Genomic DNA, 19,876 nt, shown 5'->3' with positions numbered 1-19,876 from the left:
TTTTTAAGAATCAACTCTGAGGTTATAAATTGTGTCTACTTCGATGTTTATTAAAACCTAGAGGAAGGGAGGGTGGGAGGGAGGGAGATGCAAGAGGGAAGACATATGGGAACATATGTATATGTATAACTGATTCACTTTGTTATAAAGCAGAAACTAACACACCATTGTAAAGCAATTATACCCCAATAAAGATGTTAAAAAAATAAAAAAATAAAACCTAGAGGAAACCTCAGAATTACTGTGAATTACTCCTTGTTGGTGGACTGTGGTTCCTGGAATGAGCCACTGAGCCATTCAGAATAACTTTATTGAATAGAAAAATGTCAGTGAGAAAATCCACACTAGCTTTTGGCCTTAAGACATGAGTATTAGGGATATCTGAGAATGAGCATCTCCTCGGTGGCTTTCTAATTTTTCATCTTTTATATCCATATGATGTTCTCAAGTTCAGGAAGTGCATTCACGTGCATTATCTCATTTTATCCCTGAAACAGCCTCCCAAGGATTAGTTATTATTATCCCTCCATCTTAATAAATGGCCTCTCCCTTTGCCCAGTTGCTCAGACCAACATCCTCAGCGTCATGTGACACTTTTCTCTCTCTCTCACCCTTCATCTCATCCATCATCACGTTCTCGTCACTCCACCTTCAAGGTAAATCTAGAGTTCAACCTCTCATGACCACCTCCACACCATCATTTGAATCCAGGCCTCCCTCATTCTCCCTCTCACCTGTTGCACTTGTCTTGTCAGCAGTCCCCCCGCTGCTGTCCTTGCCCCCTGTAGGCTCTTTCCCACCCTGAAGCCAGAGTAATTTTTTTTAAAACACAAGTCAGATCCTGCCACTTGAATGCTGGAAAATCTCCAGTGATTCCCCATCTCGTTCAAAATAAAAGTCAGTGTTGCCTCTGTGGCAACAAGGCCCTGTCTAATAAGGACACCACTACTATCTGACCTTGATCACGGCTCTAGCCTCCCTGGCCTCCTTGCTCTTCCTGAAGACTTCATGTGTACCCCCACTGCAGGGCCTTTGTCCCCACTGTTTCCTCTGCCTTGGATGCCCCTTCTCCCCCACCCAGATGTCCACATGGCTCACCTTGATTTCTGTGTGTCTCTATACCTTATCGGAATGCCTTTCCTGGCCCATCTGTGTCCTCTGTCTGTCTCTTACTCTGCTTTGTTTTCACCAGAGCACTTACAGTCATCTCACATACCAGCTATTTCTTCATTTATTATTTTGTTGTCTGTCTTCCCCACTGGACTTTGAGTTCCTTGTCAGCAGGGGCATCTGCCCTCTTTGTTCGAAGAAGCTAGTACAGGGCCTGACATGTAGTATAAGTCCAATAAATGTTGCATAAATGAATGTGAATGAGTCAATCTCTACAAATAAGGAAACTGAGGATTAGAGTGGTGAACACACTTGCCCAAGTCAGAGTAAGCATCAGAGCCAGGTCTAGAATTGTGTTATTTCTTTCCATTTGAAATGAAAGAAATCAACTTAACTGAGGACCTGAAACATGAATAGAATACAGAGCTTCCCATGACTCCACTTGGAATTCATTCATTGCACCACAGCTTATAAGTCTTAGCCATGCTTTTTTTTTTTTTTTTTGGCTGAATATTTTTAATTTAATAAAAGCTATAAAACTTACATCCAAAAAGTTCAACAAACCCACGTTTAAGAAACATGAAAAAAATTACAGCAAGGTACAGTGTAAGTATAAAGCTCATAACGAGTGATAGAGAGAAAATCATAAAAGCAGCCAGAGAACAAAGAAGTGTTACACAGAAAAGGATAAAACAGTTCTTGTTAGAAGCATTGCAAGTGAGAAGACAGAGGAGCAACACCGTTAATGTACTCAAGTCTATATGTGCAATGAAAACATCTTTCAAAGTGAATGACAAAATAGTTACCCATGCTTCTTAAAATCCCCTTTCCTTTTCCACCTTCTTAGCTGTGCCATTGCTCTAGACTTCTTGTTTTCAAAACCATCACACTCCTCTCCCTTCCCCATAAGTCCCCAAGATACCACTCATATTGACACAGACTCTCAAACAGAACTACCTAGACTGACCTAATTCAGTATATTTAGGATCCCACTTTATTTCCCATTGGCTTATTTTCTATAATTAGATCAATTAAATCAAGTTAGTTGATAGTGTTGTTTAAATCTTCTAAACCTTTACTGATTTTCTGCAAATTATTGAGATAGAGGTATTGAAATCTGACTATAATTGTGGATTTGTTTGTTTCTACTTAAGAGTTCTGTCCACCTTTGCATCATATATTTTGAAGCTCTGTTATTAGATGCATAAACATTTAAGATTACTGTGTCTTCTTGATGAATTGACCCTTTTATCATTATAAAATGATCTTCTTTATCCCTGGTAATATTCTTGATCCTGAAATTTATTTTGTGTGACAGTAATAAATATAACCACTCCAGATTTTTTAAAAACCAATGTTGGCATCGTAATTCCTTTCCCATCCTTTTATTTTTTGCCTCTTTGTGTCTTTAGATTTAAAGTGCATTTCTTGCAGGAAGCATAGAGTTAGGTCTACTGAGCACTTACTGGGGGCCAGTTACTGTGCTAACAACTTGACATGCATCATCTCCATCTGTCCTCACAACAACCAAATGAAGTAGATCCTATGCTAACCCCATTTTACAGCTGATTAAACTGAGGCGTGGGGCAGCTAAGCCTAAGGACCTAAGGACCCAGAATTCCCACCTAGGTATTTCCACCTTGAGTTTGAGATGTAACCCCTCAGGTAACTTTGGCTCACTGTACTAGAATGTTGATTATCTATTCGTAAATCCAGATTTGCAAATATCTGGATAGCCTGAAGAGGTAGTTGAGGGTCACTAATGCCCACACAGGTAGATCTGTCTATGGAATGAAGAGCTGGAGGGGGGAAGCCACCTGTATGTCTACAATGACAGAATTCCATCTGCTCCAGGTACTTTTCATTCTGCTTAATGAGTGTGTTTCAACCTAAGAAAATATAGAATCAGAGCTGACTAGACAGAAACTGTACATTGTAGCCCTCAATTTTTCTTGGTTTTGATATCTGGTATGTGCCAAATTAGCAATAAATTCTGAGGAAGCCTCAGAGGGAAAGACCTTCTTTCATGCAAACCAAATGATACTTCCCAAAGGAGCATTGTTCGTTTTCCTCTGATCCCACTCAGCTTTCCCATTCAGAAGCCTTCAACCACAAGTCCTCTCTGTTTGATTGGAATAGCCATTCATGTTCTTAGTTCAATAAAGAAACCAAAGTTTGTCATCTATAAGAGGAAGAATAGCATGCTGAAGGGGGCCCTCTGGAACCAGAGTGTTCTGGGTGTAAATTCTGGCTATGTCATTCACCAGCTTGGCGCCCTGGAGAAATGACTTGACCTTTCTGAACTTCAGTTTCCTCAGCTGTAAAATAGGAGTGATAACATAATGACATACCCAGTGATAATTGCTTACTTTGTGCCAGATATTGTTCTAAGCGCTTTATGTCTCATTAACTGCTTTAATCCTCACAGCAACACTTGAAGTAGGTACCATTATGACTGTCCCCATTGTACAGATGAGAAAACTGAGGTAGAGGTAAGTTTAGTAACTTGCCCAAGGTCATGCAGGAACGTTAGCAACGTAAACTTAAGCAACATAAGCTCCAGATTCAAGCTCTTAACCCTTCCGGGTGGGTATAATAAATTCACATAAAGTACCTGGCACAGCACAGAAGACTAGTAAGACTTCACGAGCAGTAGCTAGCATTTTTATCATGAAGGAAAAAATTAATGATACCATATGAATTACATTCTGTGCGTTCACGTGAACTCCTTTTCCTACTTCCGTTCTCATCAGTTAAAACTATAAACACTTTAGAGGTCGTAGCTGTGTTTGTTGTTTTGAATCTCTTTATGTGGATTCAAGTTAAGAAGTAAGAAAAATTGGTAGTAGTGGCCAGAAAAGTATGAGAGTTACAACGTTACTAGGCATTACTAAAAATAGAAAAATTTTCACCCATTGTCTTATTTATCTTTTAATTCATCTATTTCCCTATGTACATATGTCCAAGGAGATTTCTTGTCACATATTTAGCTATTAATAACTACTCGTAACGATACACTGACCTCTGTACTCAAAGATATTTTATAATAAGGCTGATATTTATTATGCATCTACTTCCTGCCATGCCTCGTGCTTATACTTCACAAGCATCATCTCGTTTAATCTCCACAACCACCCTGCAAGAGAGGGACCATTCCTGGCCCTGTTTTCCAGAGCACCGAGTGGTTAAGCATCTTGTCCAACATCTCAGATTAACCACTAGAACTGGAACACTATACTCTTAATCAGTACAGACCAATAACCCTGTCTCTCCTTGGACCTGGCTGAAGGTTCCTGTTAGGTCCATTTCTGCCATGGATACATTTATATATTATTTCAAGAAGGTTAAGAACACTGTCCAGGGCAGCTAGGTAATCCACATAACCAGAGCTGACCATGTTGGCCTCGGGGCTGACGCACTTACCAGCCGTCCAGCCATTTCCACGGCCTCAGCCTCAGTCCAGCCACCATCCTCTCTCTGTCGTCTGCACTACTGTAACCGTCTCACTGGCGTCCCAGCCTTCTCTCTTGCCTTTTGCATCTACAGTGCATTAACCACTCAGCAGCCACCGGGATCATCTTAAATAGAAATATAATTGTGTCACTTGCCTGCTTAAAACCCTTCTATAGTTTCCCATCCTTATTTAGATGGAGTGTATTCCCGATCTAACTTGCCCATTAAAAGATCACTCTGTCTGCCATGTAATGAAAAGAGTTAGAGTGAAAGCAGGGAGACCAGAGAGGAGCCTGTTGCTGTGGTCTGGGTAGACATGATAGTAGCTTGAATGGGGAGTAGCAGTGGAGATAGAAATAGATGGGATATATTTTGGGAGGAAAAAAAAAAAAACTCAAAGAACTTGGCAGTGGAGTGCATGTCTCTATGCAATGTGTGAAACTCTCATCAGAAAGTTTGATAAAGATGGCTCCGGTTTCCCAAGGCATTCATAACTAACTGAAATATGGCAAATGTATACTGACCACCTACCATACATCAAAAGCTGTGCTGGGAATTTAGAAAGGAAAATTGAGAAAAAAAGAACAAGTTTCCTTCCTTCAAGGAACTCACAATCCAATAGAAACAATACATATGAAAATAAATAAATTATAGCAGTGTGATCATTGTAACTACCAGCAGAATTATCTGCAGGGCCCAGGAGGTGATGACATCACAGTAAGGATTCAAACTTAGGAAGAATATGAATTCTAACATAAGGAGCAGGGAGAAGGCATTCCGGGCACCATAACACGTGCAAAGTTATGGGGGTGTGCAACTTTATGGTGTGGTGAGGAATTACAGGTAACATAAGGCACAGAAGCTAGCAAACAAAGTCATTTTTAGGCCAGGTCAAGATGTTCCATTTTGTTTCTATAGGCTAAGGTTTCCCTGGGTCTCTTCTTACCACTGATGGTACACAAGATTGTTTCGTGGTATACAGACAAGCATATATTAGTTAAGCAGTTATTTCTGTATTTTAATGTGCATTATGTAATATAAAATTAGTATATCAAAGCTACAATGTAAAGTTTCCTTTCAAAATAAATTTATTCTTGTTAAATACGTCAATTTAAAGAAAAAAGGCAAGTAAATCATGCAACAGATGGACCGATCTGGGATAAATCATGGAAGTGCAAGATGAGTGGTCAAAGTTGCGGGCTCCCCTCGTGTCAGTGGGGGGGACTCACTGAAGGAGTTTCAGCAGGGAAATTCATACATGCAGATGGTAGGATCCGTCCCACGGCCAGGAGGAGGATGAAACTCATTCTGGTGAAACCGATTAAGAGTTTCCTCTGTGGTTTACCATGGCCGTAAAATGTGTGCTGGGACTGAAAGAGTGGAGGTGTGAGCAAAGTAAGGAACTTGGCAGGAGGTAAAAATCAAGTGCACTTGGTAATTAGAGAATCAGCATGAGGAAGCAAAAGGACCCGGAAGACTCATTCCTGGCATGAAGGTCTGAGTACTTAGGCCACCAGCCACTGCTACGAGCCCCTGAAATTTGTCAAACAGTGTACATTTTAATTAGGTGCATTCTTCATTGTGTTCCAAAGCAGAAACTGTGTCTGATTCCAAGTGAAGTGGGGATTTGGAAGTTGTCCAGTTGGGTTTTGATAGCACATAAAGCCAGTTTTGGAACTCGAGGATTTGAGTGGGTTTGAGTATGACCAGCTCTCTCTTCACTTGGTCCAATAGAGCTTGAAAACCACCAGCCTCACTTCCCTGATCAACGCCAGTTCAACGTGTATCAATCCATCAGGCCAACAGGGTAATTCAGGAATGAATTAGTAACACTGACCGTGAAATCTCCAGACAGCTTGGAAGTGTGCCTTTGTTGTTCTCAACCCTCCTTTAACTAAATTTTTTCTGCATAAAGATTAATTTCCATCAACAGAAGAGCAATTCGGGGAGAGGGACGGGTGTAGGGAGGACTTTCTCTGCCGACTTGAAACTTCCTTTCTGTAACATAACTACATTTGCCAGAATTACAGGAAAAGCAGACAAGGTTTGCTTTGTTTACTAAAGGTTTTCCTGAAAGAGACTTGACAGGAGGTGAAAGAGTTGGAGTTGTGAGATTTAGCACTCTTTTTTTCTCTCCTGTGCAACAGCTCTCAGGAGTTTCCCTACCTATAAGACGTTTAGCACATAAACAAATTAAGGTACAATGTAACATTTTCCAAGGTGTTTCCTGGAATCAGTCAAGGTTCTAAGGCAAGTCTGATGATGGGCCACAATTCCTCCTACAAACCAAAGTAAACCCTGCCTGCTGCTCTTCATTCTTCTCAACCACACACTCCAGAGTCTGCAATCTGTTCCTGAGCCCTGTTTGCGAGCACCCAGCTTCATGGTAAAGCGAGCTAAACAGCTCACTAGCTCAAGCATTAACGCATCTCTGGTCTTTTTGCTTTCCTTCAGGTATTTATGGGCCATCGGTAAGAATGTCTGGAAGAGATGGAAGAAAAGATTTTTTGTCTTAGTGCAGGTAACTCTTCAACTCTCATATCAGTCTTAAGAGCCATTATTTTTAAAGATTCGATAGGATTCGTTAATGTTTTTGATATAATTTACCTTAAGTGCACAAAGCTCAAGTGTTTAACTCAGTGAATTCCTATATATTACTTATGCATGCAACCACCGTTCAGAGGGGTACAGAACATTTCCAGTACCCAGAGCGCTCCCTTCTCCTCCTTTTCCTTTTTACATCACTTTCAAGTTCTAAAAATTAATGCATGCTCATTATTTTTTAATTCTAACAATACAGAAATATATATGAAATGTGGGAGCAGTAAACTCCCACCCCTGCCAGCGATGCAGGAACCTAGGGAGGGAGCAAGTGTGTGCCTGATTAGGGCAATAGGGACACTAACATTATTTTAGAAGAATCTGCTATTTCTAAAAGCACTAAGGTAGTCATTATGAGAAAAGCCAGAATTTAGTTGGACTTTTTGCATCTCTTTCATTGTTTAGTAAGTTTGATTTTGAATCACCTGTGGAAGAACATTCCAGTCTTCTTGATGTCTGAGGCTTCCAGACCCCCTATAATTATGTTTAACCATCTAAATATATCTTTCCACATAGGCTTTTTTTAAATAATCAAACTCTTCATGTTGTTCATCAACTTGCTTTTTCGTTTTTGAACACAATCATTGTAGACATTGTTTCATGAATGCACATATAGCTCAGATTCTAATACCTGTGGAATTTTCCTTTTGGAGGTACTTTGGGCTTCCCCAGTTGGAACTATCATTAACCATGCAGCAGGGTACATCTCTGTATATAAAGATGCAGGTGTAGATATAGATATTGACGTTACTAATACATCAGTAATATATAAATAATATTATTGCCCTCTTCATTGTATCTTTAAGAAAAAAGTTTCCAGAAATAGTAATGCATGTCCTCGAAAATCTCCATGCCCCCCCTTTTTTTTGGTTTGTTTGCTTTTTGCATCAGGATTTTTCAGTTTACATAGGAATTTGTCATTGCCTTTTTTTAATTTGCAAGTTTCACCAGAGCATGTGAGCTATAATTCAATTTGCCAGAAGTTAATTTATTCTGTCCTCTGAAAGCTGTCACAAAGTGAGTCAACTTGTAATTTAGTGACTAAAGGTGTTTACTGGGTTATTGTGTTGGCTATGAGCATTGACTAGTATTTTGAGCACTATGGATTCTGAAATCTCACAGTAAAAGCAGCTGCCTCTTAGTCTAAATGGCCTTGAAAGTTCCACCAACCCTGAGCTTCTAAGGCTACACCTTCTACAGATCTACTCAAGCTTCTACTGTGTCTCTAAGGCAAACAGCATCTGTCTTGCATCTAGAAGCAAGAGGTAATCTTTGCTTTCCTAATCACTATGGGGTGCAACAAAACCTTAAAATAAATTAACCAAAGGAAAACTTTGGAATTATTCCCAACCATCCAAATAAGCCACAGCTAAGTGATGGAAGACATTTCATCCAGAGATACATTTCCTCAGAATATCAGCTAACCAACGTTTATTGAGTACCTATTTTGTGAAGGGTACATTGATAGGTCATAGAGAAGAACTGGGAGACCTGGTCTCTCACTTCCAGAAGAGGATCTCTTACAGTTCTTTATAGGCAAATAGCAGAAACAGACTCAAGGTAAGTAAGGTTTTAAAAAAAGTGTATTGGAAGGCTCTTGTGGCAGTTCATAGGATTGGTGATAAAAGCTAGTACCCAGAGTAGTTCCAGAAATCCCGGTGGTGGGAACCATGGCCAGTGTCATTGACATGGCTGTAAGACAAAATCAGCTCTGACCGTTTTCTGTCTTTGTGTCTCCACTTGAGGACCAAATCTGAGAGAGGGAATTGGATTGGTCCAGCTTGTGTCACACCAGCTTTTCAGAAGGGCAGACCATGTTGCTTTGATTCACAGTGCCACTGAGCTGTCTCCAGTGCAAAATCAGCATGCCATTACCAGAAAAAGAAATGGATGCTGAGTAGGCAAAAACAGCTGATATCTACCCTAAAGAGAGCATGTAAGTGGAGCGACAAGACACATAAAAAAAAAAATACCTAGGAATAAACCTACCTAAGGAGACAAAAGACCTGTATGCAGAAAACTGCAAGACACTGATGAAAGAAATTAAAGATGATACAAACAGATGGAGAGATATACCATGTTCTTGGATTGGAAGACTCAACATTGTGAAAATGACTATACTACCCAAAGCAATGTACAGAGTCAGTGCAATCCCTAACAAACTACCACTGGCATTTTTCACAGAACTAGAACAAAAAATTTCACAATTTGTATGGAAACACAAAAGACCCCGAATAGCCAAAGCAATCTTGAGAAAGAAAAATGGAGCTGGAAGAATCAGGCTCCCAGACTTCAGACTATACTACAAAGCTACAGTCATCAAGAGAGTATGGTACTGGCACAGAAACAGAAATATCGATCAATGGAACAGGATAGAAAGCCTAGAGATAAACCCATGCACATATGGTCACCTTATTTTTGATAAAGGAGGCATGAATATACAATGGAGAAAAGACAGCCTCTTCAATAAGTGGTGCTGGGAAAACTGGACAGCTACATGTAAAAGAATGAAATTAGAACACTCCCTAACACCATCCACAAAAATAAACTCAAAATGGATTAAAGACCTAAATGTAAGGCCAGACACTATCAAACTCTTAGAGGAAAACATAGGCAGAACACTCTATGACATAAATCACAGCAAGATCCTTTTTGACCCACTCCTAGAGAAATGGAAATAAAAACAAAAATAAACAAATGGGACCTAATGAAACTTAAAAGCTTTTACACAGCAAAGGAAACCATAAACAAGACGAAAAGACAACCCTCAGAATGGGAGAAAATATTTGCAAATGAAGCAACTGACAAAGGATTAATCTCCAAAATTTACAAGGAGCTCATGCAGCTCAATATCAAAAAAACAAATAACCCAATCCAAAAATGGGCAGAAGACCTAAATAGACATTTCTCGAAAGAAGATATACAGATTACCAACAAACACATGAAAGGATGCTCAACATCACTAATCATTAGAGAAATGCAAATCAAAACTACAATGAGGTATCACCTCACACGAGTCAGAATGGCCATCATCAAAAAATCTACAAACAGTAAATGCTGGAGAGGGTGTGGAGAAAAGGGGACCCTCTTGCACTGTTGGTGGGAATGTAAATTGATACAGCCACTATGGAGAACAGTATGGAGTTTCCTTAAAAAACTCTAAATAGAACTACCATACGACCCAGCAATCCCACTACTGGGCATATACCCTGAGAAAACCATAATTCAAAATGACACATGCACCCCAATGTTCATTGCAGCTCTATTTACAATAGCCAGGACATGGAAACAACCTAAATATCCATTGACAGATGAATGGATAAAGAACATGTGGCACATGTATACAATGGAATATTACTCAGCCATAAAAAGAAATGAAATCGAGTTATTTGTAGTGAGGTGGATGGACCTAGAGTCTGTCATACAGAGTGAAGTAAGCCAGAAAGAGAAAAAGAAATACCATATGCTCACACATATATATGGAATCTAAAAAAAAAAAAAAATGGTTATGAAGAACCTAGGGGCAGGATGGGAATAAAGATGCAGACCTACTAGACAATGTACTTGAGGACATGTGGAGGGGGAAGGGTCAGCTGGGACAAAGTGAGAGAGTGGCGTGGAAATATATACACTACCAAATGTAAAATCGATAGCTAGTGGGAAGCAGCCGCATAGCACAGAGAGATCAGCTCGGTGCTTTGTGACCACCTAGAAGGGTAAGATAGGGAAGGTGGGAGGGAGGGAGATGCAAGAGGGAAGAGATATGGGGATATATGTATATGTATAGCTGATTCACTTTGTTATAAAGCAGAAACTAACACACCATTGTAAAGCAATTATACTCCAATAAAGATGTTAAAAAGGAAAAAAAAAGATTTAAGATGAAGATTTCAAATGCTGGAATAAAAAAAAAAAGATACATTAAAAGAGGCAGCTCTGGATTATGGGTGATTCTCCCCTTTGCATGCTTCTCACCTAGCAGAGCAACCTCCCTTAGAATCACTTGTGTTCTGGCCTCCCTCAGTAGACCATGTGCTGTTTCAGGGTCAGTTCTGTTTCCAACTCATCTAGCTGTGCTTCTCTCTTTACCCCACCACACACACACACACGCACGCACACACACACACACACACACACCTTCCAGCTCAGTGTCTGGCATGGCCATTCAGGAAGTGTTTAGTGGAAGAAAGAAGGAAAAGGAAGAGAGAGAAAAAGAGCCCAGGCAATGCTTCACGTGGTTCTGAGAAAGGAAAGATCGTGTGACCTAGAGAGTGGCTGGTGACACCTTCCAAGAGGAAGTGGGGTAAGTGGCCTTGTCATGTAATATGGAGTCTCTCCTCCCACTAAGGTAGCCAGTTACTGGACACAAGACTTTTCTCTGACAATCTTTGAAATAATGAAGTACTTAGAAGATGTCACTGGCCTCTTAACTTTGGGAGAGATTTTAGGGGAGAAAAAAACTCTTCAGAAAAAAAAGAGGAATTGTGCTGCAAATATTAGTGAAGCCATGTCTATACGATATATACTGAACCCAAAAGAAGAGAATGATTGTTCTAGGCCGTGTGACTGGAGCACAGACGTATTAGGTCCTTCACACTGAGCCTTCTACCAAGAGAAGATAAGAAGCGCTCAGTAGCTACAAAGCAAGCTATGTGCTCACTTCTGAAAATCAGAAAAGGGCATCCAAAACCTGTCTACAGCTCGGCATTTTTCCTACAAGGATTTCATGAGAGGTTTCACGTACATGTGATTCTCACTAGCTTTAAAGAGCCCTTGAGGTACACTGGGGACATGCATCCCCCAAATTCAACCTTCTGTTTCAGCCTAAATCCAAAGTCTCCATTAACACCTTCTGTGGCCTGCAGAGGTGATATGACAGCCCCACCATCACAAAGGTAATGGGGGAGCCAGGAGGAAAACTCAAGTCTTCTGTTTCCATTTTTGTCCTGTTCACTACAACAGTGTCTACAAGCAGTTTTGGTGGCCTATCTAGAAAATACTGCATCACTTTTAGATTCTTCTCAATTTTTCATCTCTACTGTTTAAGTGATCACACAGCATTCTATGAAAATGATAAAGAACAACTTAAGCCCTTTGAAACAACCGCAATGCCAACAGAGTTGCAGGAGAGAAGTTCAAAGCCCTCAGTCCTGGCCCAATTCAGGGAAAGCAAAAATATCCCAAGTTGCTTGAAAGAAAGATGGCAGCTCAGGCAGTGACCACAGGCGCCCAGCAGCTGCATGCAGTGTTGAATCCAGTCTTACGTACAAATGGTTTTCGGTTTCTTTAAGCCACCACACCCTTCCACTGAAATGCAAAAGTGAAAACAGGAGAACCAGTCTGGTCAAATATGGGGAAGGGTGAGGGAGCTGAGGAAGAAAGCAGATTCTCCCCGTCCTGCCCCCAACTCCCCAGCAGCCTCAGAGGGATCTCTGTGGGACAGTGTGAAACCACCACACAGGAGTCATAGCTACCCAAGTGACTTACTGAATGTGCCTTTCTATTCAGGCGCTGGGTCTCATGGAGTGTTTTTTGTAGAGAGCTGGTAACACATAATTTCCAACGTGAGTATGAGTTCCGCTAGATTTAATACAAGGAAAATTGTTTGAAAAGCCTAAGGAGAACACATCCAACACCAGTCTCCTCAGAGTTCATCTCCCCTCCCACCCCAGCTGTCTGTCTGTCTGTCTGTCTGTCTCTCTCTCTCTCTGCCTCTCTCTCTCTCTCTGACACACGCGCGCGCGCGCACACACACACACACGCGCGCACACACACAGAGAGAGAGAGAGAGAGAGAGAGAGAGAGAGAGAAAGAGAGTCTACATTTCTGTCTGTAATGCAAAACTATTAAATTCTCTCAGGGAGATTTCCTTTTAGAGCTACTACCTTGGGGAACCAAAGATAGGTTATAAATGGGCTTCCTACTAACCAGGGACAAAGGCCACCCTTAGGGGGGTGTTGAGCCAAAGCAGCAATTTCCGTGGTTAAGGATCGAGGCTAAAATGATTATGGATGTGGCTGGAGTCTGCCCTACCAGCTCTGAAGGGAATGAAGCAGTTGCAGGGTGTTTCTCTCCCAGAGACTTCAGTGTTCCTACACAGTGTTCTCCAAGTATGGCCCTGGACTGCCTGCACTGGGTGTTTTTTAAAATGCAGAGGGACTTCCCTGGCGGTCCAGTGGTTAAGACTCCATGCTCCCAACGCAGGGGGCACGGGTTTGATCCCTGGTCGGGGAGCTAAGATCCCACATGCCATAGGGTGCAGCCTAAAACTAACTAAGTAAATAGAATGCAGGTCCCAAGGGCCATCCAGAAGCGTCTGATGCACAGAAGACTCTGAGATGGAGCTCAGGAATCTGTATGCTTCACAAGCAACCCGGGAGGTCCTGATGCAGGGGGCCCGGTGACCATCTTTGGAGAAACACTGCCTCAGAGGTCATTGTCCCTTTTAAACTGAAGTCTCCCATTCCTTTTTGACCACACTCTCTCAGAGTTTATGTTCTCCAAGGAAATGAGCATCAGAGTAGCTAAACAGATGATTTTGCGCAAATGGCATGACAAGACCTCTCAGCTGTGTTCCTTGAAACCCCAGTATATGCCCTATGAACATGGCTGCAGACCCTAACACAAGGAGTAAGGAGAAATGGGTCCCCGGCACCCTGAGTCAGGACATTGCTGGGTAAACTCATTCTAAACCCCAGGGGCCATGGTAAGGAGCAAATATGTTGATTACCGTCGTTAGGAACGGCGACCAAACCAATGTTAATGATGAAGGTGCCAATTCCACCCTGAGCTCCCCACCTTGGGTGTGGGAGGAGAGGAGTGGAAGAAGCCAACCCGTCATCCAGACCAGGTTAGAAAGCCTCACCTCGATCATCTTTTTATTCTAAAATATTTTTCTTCTGTGCCCCAAAGATTTCTGTACTGTGTTAAGGACACGTCTTATCCCCATTTCGCATTGGAGGAAACTGAGGCTGAGGCTGGTTAAATGACTTGCTCAAGGTCAATGGCTCATAGGCAGCCTATGTGAATCCTAACATAGGCCTTCTGATTCCAGATGTCTTCCAGGACACCAAGCACTGAGACAGCACTGTGCTCAAGGAGGTTTATACAATGTCCTAGATACAGTGTCCTAGAACTCACACACCTTGCATCAGTTAGAGACAATGTGGTCCCTAAATCATAACCTGTTTCGGATTCCCTAGAGATAATATAATGCACCCAAATTCTGACCGTTACAGTTTTCAAAAAAATCTAAATCTGAATGAGATAAGATATTGTCTGATAATATAAAACACCCTATAATACAACAGTTGTCACCCAGAAAACAATATTAAGTTAACTATGAAAGTGAATTGTAAGGCATATAATGAATGATTTATAGGTGAATGAATTATAGGTGAATGATTTATAACTGAGTAAATGTTCATTCTTCCCACTCAACTTCACAATGGCCCTAAAGGGCATTTGCATTTATGTTCTGTTTGTAAATGACAACAGTCAACCCGAATTAGCTTAAGTTTTAGAAGAGGAAGAAATATATTGGTTAGTTCATTAAATTACTAATTAACTAAAGAGTTTTCTGGCATGGCTAGGTCCAGAGCTTAAACAAAGTCATCAAGACTCAGTCTCTCTATCTGTACCATCTGTTGACTGTACTTTCATCTAAGCCGACTTTCCCCCAAGCCGACTTCCCCCCGTCAGGCAAGCTCTCTCAATGCAGCACAGTCTGGAAGGTCAAGGCTTAAAACAGTTTAACAGCTCCAGCCCCTTGCTATTCCCTCACACTTCAAGCTCTGTAGAAAGTCTGAGGCTCCCTCCAACCTTGCAGTAATTAGAAATATGCAAAAACAAATCATTTCTTCTCTCCTCCTTTTTTTCCTAAAATAAGTTGCCAAATTCCAGATTAAAATGGTCCTAATAAACCAATTCGAGTTTTTTTGAGCCCCAAGTTTGCCCGGAACAACTTCAACAGTATCACCAGAAGGGGGCAGCAACATACAGTGCTCCAAGAAGCGAAGACCTGAAATAGAAAAAGGAAAAGTCAGAAAGCCCCAAGCATGTAGTAAGAGTAAATGCCTGAATCTTGAAATAACAGCCTTCTGTCGTGATATTTCTCTGATCTCAAGTAAGTGTCTGCAATCGTCTATTTGGCTAATCATCATATTAACGAACTATATCATCTCGGTGTTGCCAGAGAGGTAAAAAATCATTGCAGAACTGTTCCAGCAATGTCTGTGTTCACTATCATGCCAGGGGGTGTGGGAGATAGGTTGTCCGTGGGATCAGTAGTGGATTGGAGAAACATGTAAATTTGGGAGGGAGAAAACCTCTTTATTGGGTGGTACGTACTCATTTCTCTAGAACCAATCAGACTCAATTAGTGAATGCCCGTTACATGGTAGATTTTGCTCATGGCAAGGGGAATATAACCAAGGTGCATGACTCCCCAGGCCTGCCTTCAAAGGATTTATAATTTGTAGGCAAATACACCTCCTCAGCTACTTTGTGTTAGGATGTTAGTGCCAAATGCATGGCAACTGCTTACGTAAATGCATAAATGGAGTGTTTGCTAGGTGAGTGTCGCGCACGGTGTGAAAAGCCCTTCACTGCTCTATTAATCCTCCAGTCACAATAAGACCCAGGTAAAATACAGATGAAGACTCTGAGTTCTATATATGACAGCTTCTGAGAGCTGGGATGGGGCCCCAGGCCTATGTGACCCCACCCAAAGCTTGCGCTCTTAAATCCTCCGTTTTAGAAGAGACTGTTATTCGTTGTTCTGCTTATTACAAAGCGTAATACATGTCCACTTATGAACATACTCTGAGTGGCTTTATGGTTCCCTTGAAGCCCATCAAGACCTTGCAATATAAGGAACAGATTCTTCAAACTATATGCGTGATCAAGAAACCCATGTCGGGCAGAAGTTTTCATCGGGAACCAACAGAGGGCAGCAATAGATAAATCAACCAGTAAAACGTTCTCCCGTGGACTCCCTTTATCTTGCCCCTGGGACCTTCAGGCTGAGGACTGTGGGAGATGTGTGCAGGCTTTGAGAGCGCCAATGTCTTACCAAAAAAAAAAAAAAATCAGACCCATGGAGAAGGAGATAAAAAATGTCCCCCGCCGGGATCAAAGTTCACTTAGGAAATGTCTGTTTTAATAAAGGGAACTAAGAGATGAGGGATGTGGCACTACTTCACTAAGACGTTTGACATCCGTGGATGGTAAATACGCCCCTGAGCTTTTAGCCCGAAGCCTGAAGGAGTCTTGCTCTCCCCCGGGCTCCTTGCAGACAAGCCAGCTGTAGAAATGCTAAGTATCTGCGCTGGGTCTGGATGCACCGAGGCGACAGGAACCTGAAGGCTGGCCTGCAGCTGCAGAGCCCGCGCCCAGCACTGACGTGGGCCGATGCCCGTGTGGGTCGTGAGGGCCACACCAGCGACAACAGCCGTGCCGTGCAGGGCTGAGGATGGCTCTCCCATGACTGGCACCTAGAGATCGAGCATTCATTGCTTGTGACAGCATGTCACTCCTGCACTTGTCTGAGGTGAAGGGAAGACTTTTCAAAGTGACCAAAAGCACTCCTTCAGTGGCAAGGGGGAGGGTGGGCTGAGACATGCGGCTCGGTGCTGAGAACTGGCCTGCAAAAAGTAAAATACTAAAAGAAACGGAGGGCATAAATAAATGCATAAAAGTCCAGTCCCTAACTTCTGACCGCAAGGCCTGTGTCAAGTCTGAGAGCTTGACAGTCTCAGCCAGAGCCAGGGCCATAGTCATATCAGGTAAAAGCTAAAAGATTGCTGCTCTGCAACCAGTTTTGACCTACCCAAATGTCAGTTTCGTGTAGCTCAGCCCAGTTAAACCAGCAGCAGTAATGATAATAGCTAACTTCTGTCCAGCACTTCCTAAGCATCCGGGAAAGATGCTAAATGCATTCTACTTATGAACTCATTCAATCCGCACAATAAGCCAGTGAGAAGGTAGGTTCTCAGATTATATCCATCTACAGATCAGGTAACAGGACCAGAGAAGTCTTTTAACTTGCTCCAAGTCACACAGCCAGGAGGTGGAAAAACTCAATTTGAACCCAGCTCCTGAGCGCAGGGCCTCAGGGGAAAGGACAGGCTTCAACACGGAGGGTTTTTTTTCAAGGAAAATGGGCTCTAGAGAACCAACCTCACAATCTGTGCTTTTCTTTTTTAGGTGAGTCAGTACACGTTTGCCATGTGCAGTTACCGGGAGAAAAAAGCGGAGCCTCAGGAACTTCTCCAACTGGATGGCTACACTGTGGATTACACGGACCCCCAGCCAGGTACCCGCCCACCCGCTAGGCTGTGAACCCATAAAAATCTCCCCCTTCCCACGTGAACATTCAACTAGCATTTTCTGGGCACTTCCTCCCTGTTGGACACTAAGCCACGTGGACGAGTAAATGCCATTCCAATCAAGGGCTTTGTTTTGACTCAAGGGATCCTCATAAAACCAAAATGAAAACAGAATACGTTTTTCTTCTATGTAGCTGTGCCCATATCAAATTTGTACTCCACCCTAGAATGTTCAAAAGAAATTCCTGAAAAATAAGTCCTACATGTACACCAACGACCTTGTGTGTGTGCATGTGTGTGTGTGCGTGTGTGTGTGTGTGTGTATGTGTGTCTTGTTCACCAGTGATGTGTGGGCTTGGCAGGTATCGCGTCTCCACGTCCAAATAAACCTGTCCTGTACGTCCACATTTGTTAACTACAATTCAAAGTTAGCTGATGGTACTTGAAAAGAAAGTCCTCGCTAAATGGTTTTTTTCCTAAAAAGACACTAATCTACAGTGTAGACATCCAAGCTCCTCAACCTTATGTAACTAAGAACCACACAAACGGTAGTATTTCTCGTAAGTTCTACATTGCATAAGTTCCACATCCTGCCCCCTCACACCTCTCCCCCCACCCATTTTATCTTCTTCCCAGAAAGAGATGAATAGAAATCCGCCTCAAGGAACCTTCAAAATGGGGGGGAGGGGCGGTGCGAAATCATTTCAGCATATTAATGAGCAACAGGCACCAACAGCCCTCTCCCAGAGAAGTTTATTTTTATGCCAAATCTGCACAAGGAAAGCATTTCCAACCATACTGCATTATTTGGCCCAAAACCTTTTTTTCTACTCCCATATTGCTCTTCCACATGCAACAAAATACACATAAAGGAAAAACAGAGTCTGAGAGAAGATGGGGTGTTAACCTGGAAAGGTGTGGCTGGGAAGACCTTTGGCCCAGCCCACTTAGGAAAATTAGCAGTGGGCTTCAGAATCCCAACCCGGAGTGCTTTGGACCAGCCCCGCCTCCTCAGACTTCTGTAGATAATTAGCATCCTGCCAGAGCACAATGATACAGAGCTGACCACGTAAGACGTAAACTAAAGGCTCTGCCTGGAAATCCCTCCTCATCAATAGAACCTACAAGTTTGAGCCAAGTTCGTGCAACAACTCATGGAAAGGATGTGGCCCCTGTATTAAGAAAGCAGCCCTCGTGGCATTCTGTGATGGTTTGGGGTCTCAAACCACTGAGTTCCCTTCAAAGAAACAGAGTCCCTCTTTCCTAAGACCTATATTTTCAAGTGGGAGACTCAAGGACCAATATGAAAAGGAAAAACAATACCATCTTATGACACTACCTTCTTTTAAGCCAGTTTACTATTCCTTTCCTCTACGTGATGGCATTTGGATTTTACCACAATCCACCAATTATATGGGACCCGGATTATCATCTCATTTTGTAAAGGAAGAAGAAGAGCTGGGACTTGGGGTCTAACCCATCACACCCTCTGGCAGCCGCAGTAAAACATAGCTCTGTGTACAGCTATAGCAAAGCTAGAGTTGTTATTTTATCATTCAAATGCAGAATTCTCTTCCTACAGTGGGGAGGGCAGGAGTGGGGAGAAAGCTGTTCTGTCTACATGCAAAAGGGGTAACTGTGCGTATGTATTATAAAAGCTTCTCTTCTTTTTTTCACATTGATCCCATGGGATATAATTTATAAATTCCTTTACCAAGGATGTCAATGGAAAGTAAAGTGATTATGTTCTTGAGAATAATAAGCAGAATCCTCTCTGCCTTTCCGTGTGCCAAGTCCTAGTTATTTTCAAAGCAATGTTTGATTGAAAATGGAGATTCAAATACTCCCAATCGTCATGAGAAAAGTCTAACCCAGAATTTCTTAAAGAGTGCTTATGGAAAATAGGAGTTCCTGGACCCCGAACCTAACCAAGAACCAGAAAGGGGAGGGCAGAATCCTATTTCAACAAGCACTCTAGGGGATCCTTATGTATAGTAAAGTTTGCCAGCTGGAGATCAGGGTAATGCACAATTTAGCCAGTGTCTTCAGAGATTTGTGGAGTCTCTCCCTCTGCTCCCTGAAAGGTGAATGTGCACCTGGAGCAGGACTTCTGGGTCCACCTGTCCCCCCTCTCCTCTCGGCTTTATCCTGGATGTCAGTGGAACCAACTGGTGGAGATGTTTAGGGGGCAGGTAGCCTTGTAGCATGGACATCCTTGCCTTTGTACCAGCCTGAGATCCAGCACTCATCCGGACATAATCACTTGCTCTAAATCAACTCTACCTGTTTAGGGTCCTTGAAAGATTGGTTTGGGGAACTGGTAAATAAGTGTAAGTAAGTTTTACATTCAGGGCCATCATTTTAATCAAAAGATGAAAACACTA

At 42.2% G+C, this 19,876-nt stretch overlaps 1 protein-coding gene across 25 annotated transcripts in view; it reads left to right on the top strand.

Annotated features, from left to right (window-relative positions):
• CADPS (calcium dependent secretion activator) overlaps positions 1 to 19,876 on the top strand; it is an 804,945-nt gene that overhangs the window by 620,191 nt on the left and 164,878 nt on the right. For all 25 annotated transcript variants that reach the window (XM_067755076.1, XM_067755075.1, XM_067755054.1 and 22 more), the window contains 2 exons: positions 7,018 to 7,084; positions 17,371 to 17,479. In XM_067755076.1, coding sequence (XP_067611177.1) covers positions 7,018 to 7,084; positions 17,371 to 17,479 — 176 coding nt within the window. The remainder of the gene's footprint in view (positions 1 to 7,017; positions 7,085 to 17,370; positions 17,480 to 19,876) is intronic.

The sequence above is a fragment of the Pseudorca crassidens genome, chromosome 10, assembly GCF_039906515.1.
Source record: "Pseudorca crassidens isolate mPseCra1 chromosome 10, mPseCra1.hap1, whole genome shotgun sequence".
NCBI classification, from domain to species: Eukaryota; Metazoa; Chordata; class Mammalia; order Artiodactyla; family Delphinidae; genus Pseudorca; species Pseudorca crassidens.
This window is presented reverse-complemented; position numbering and strand designations above follow the sequence as displayed.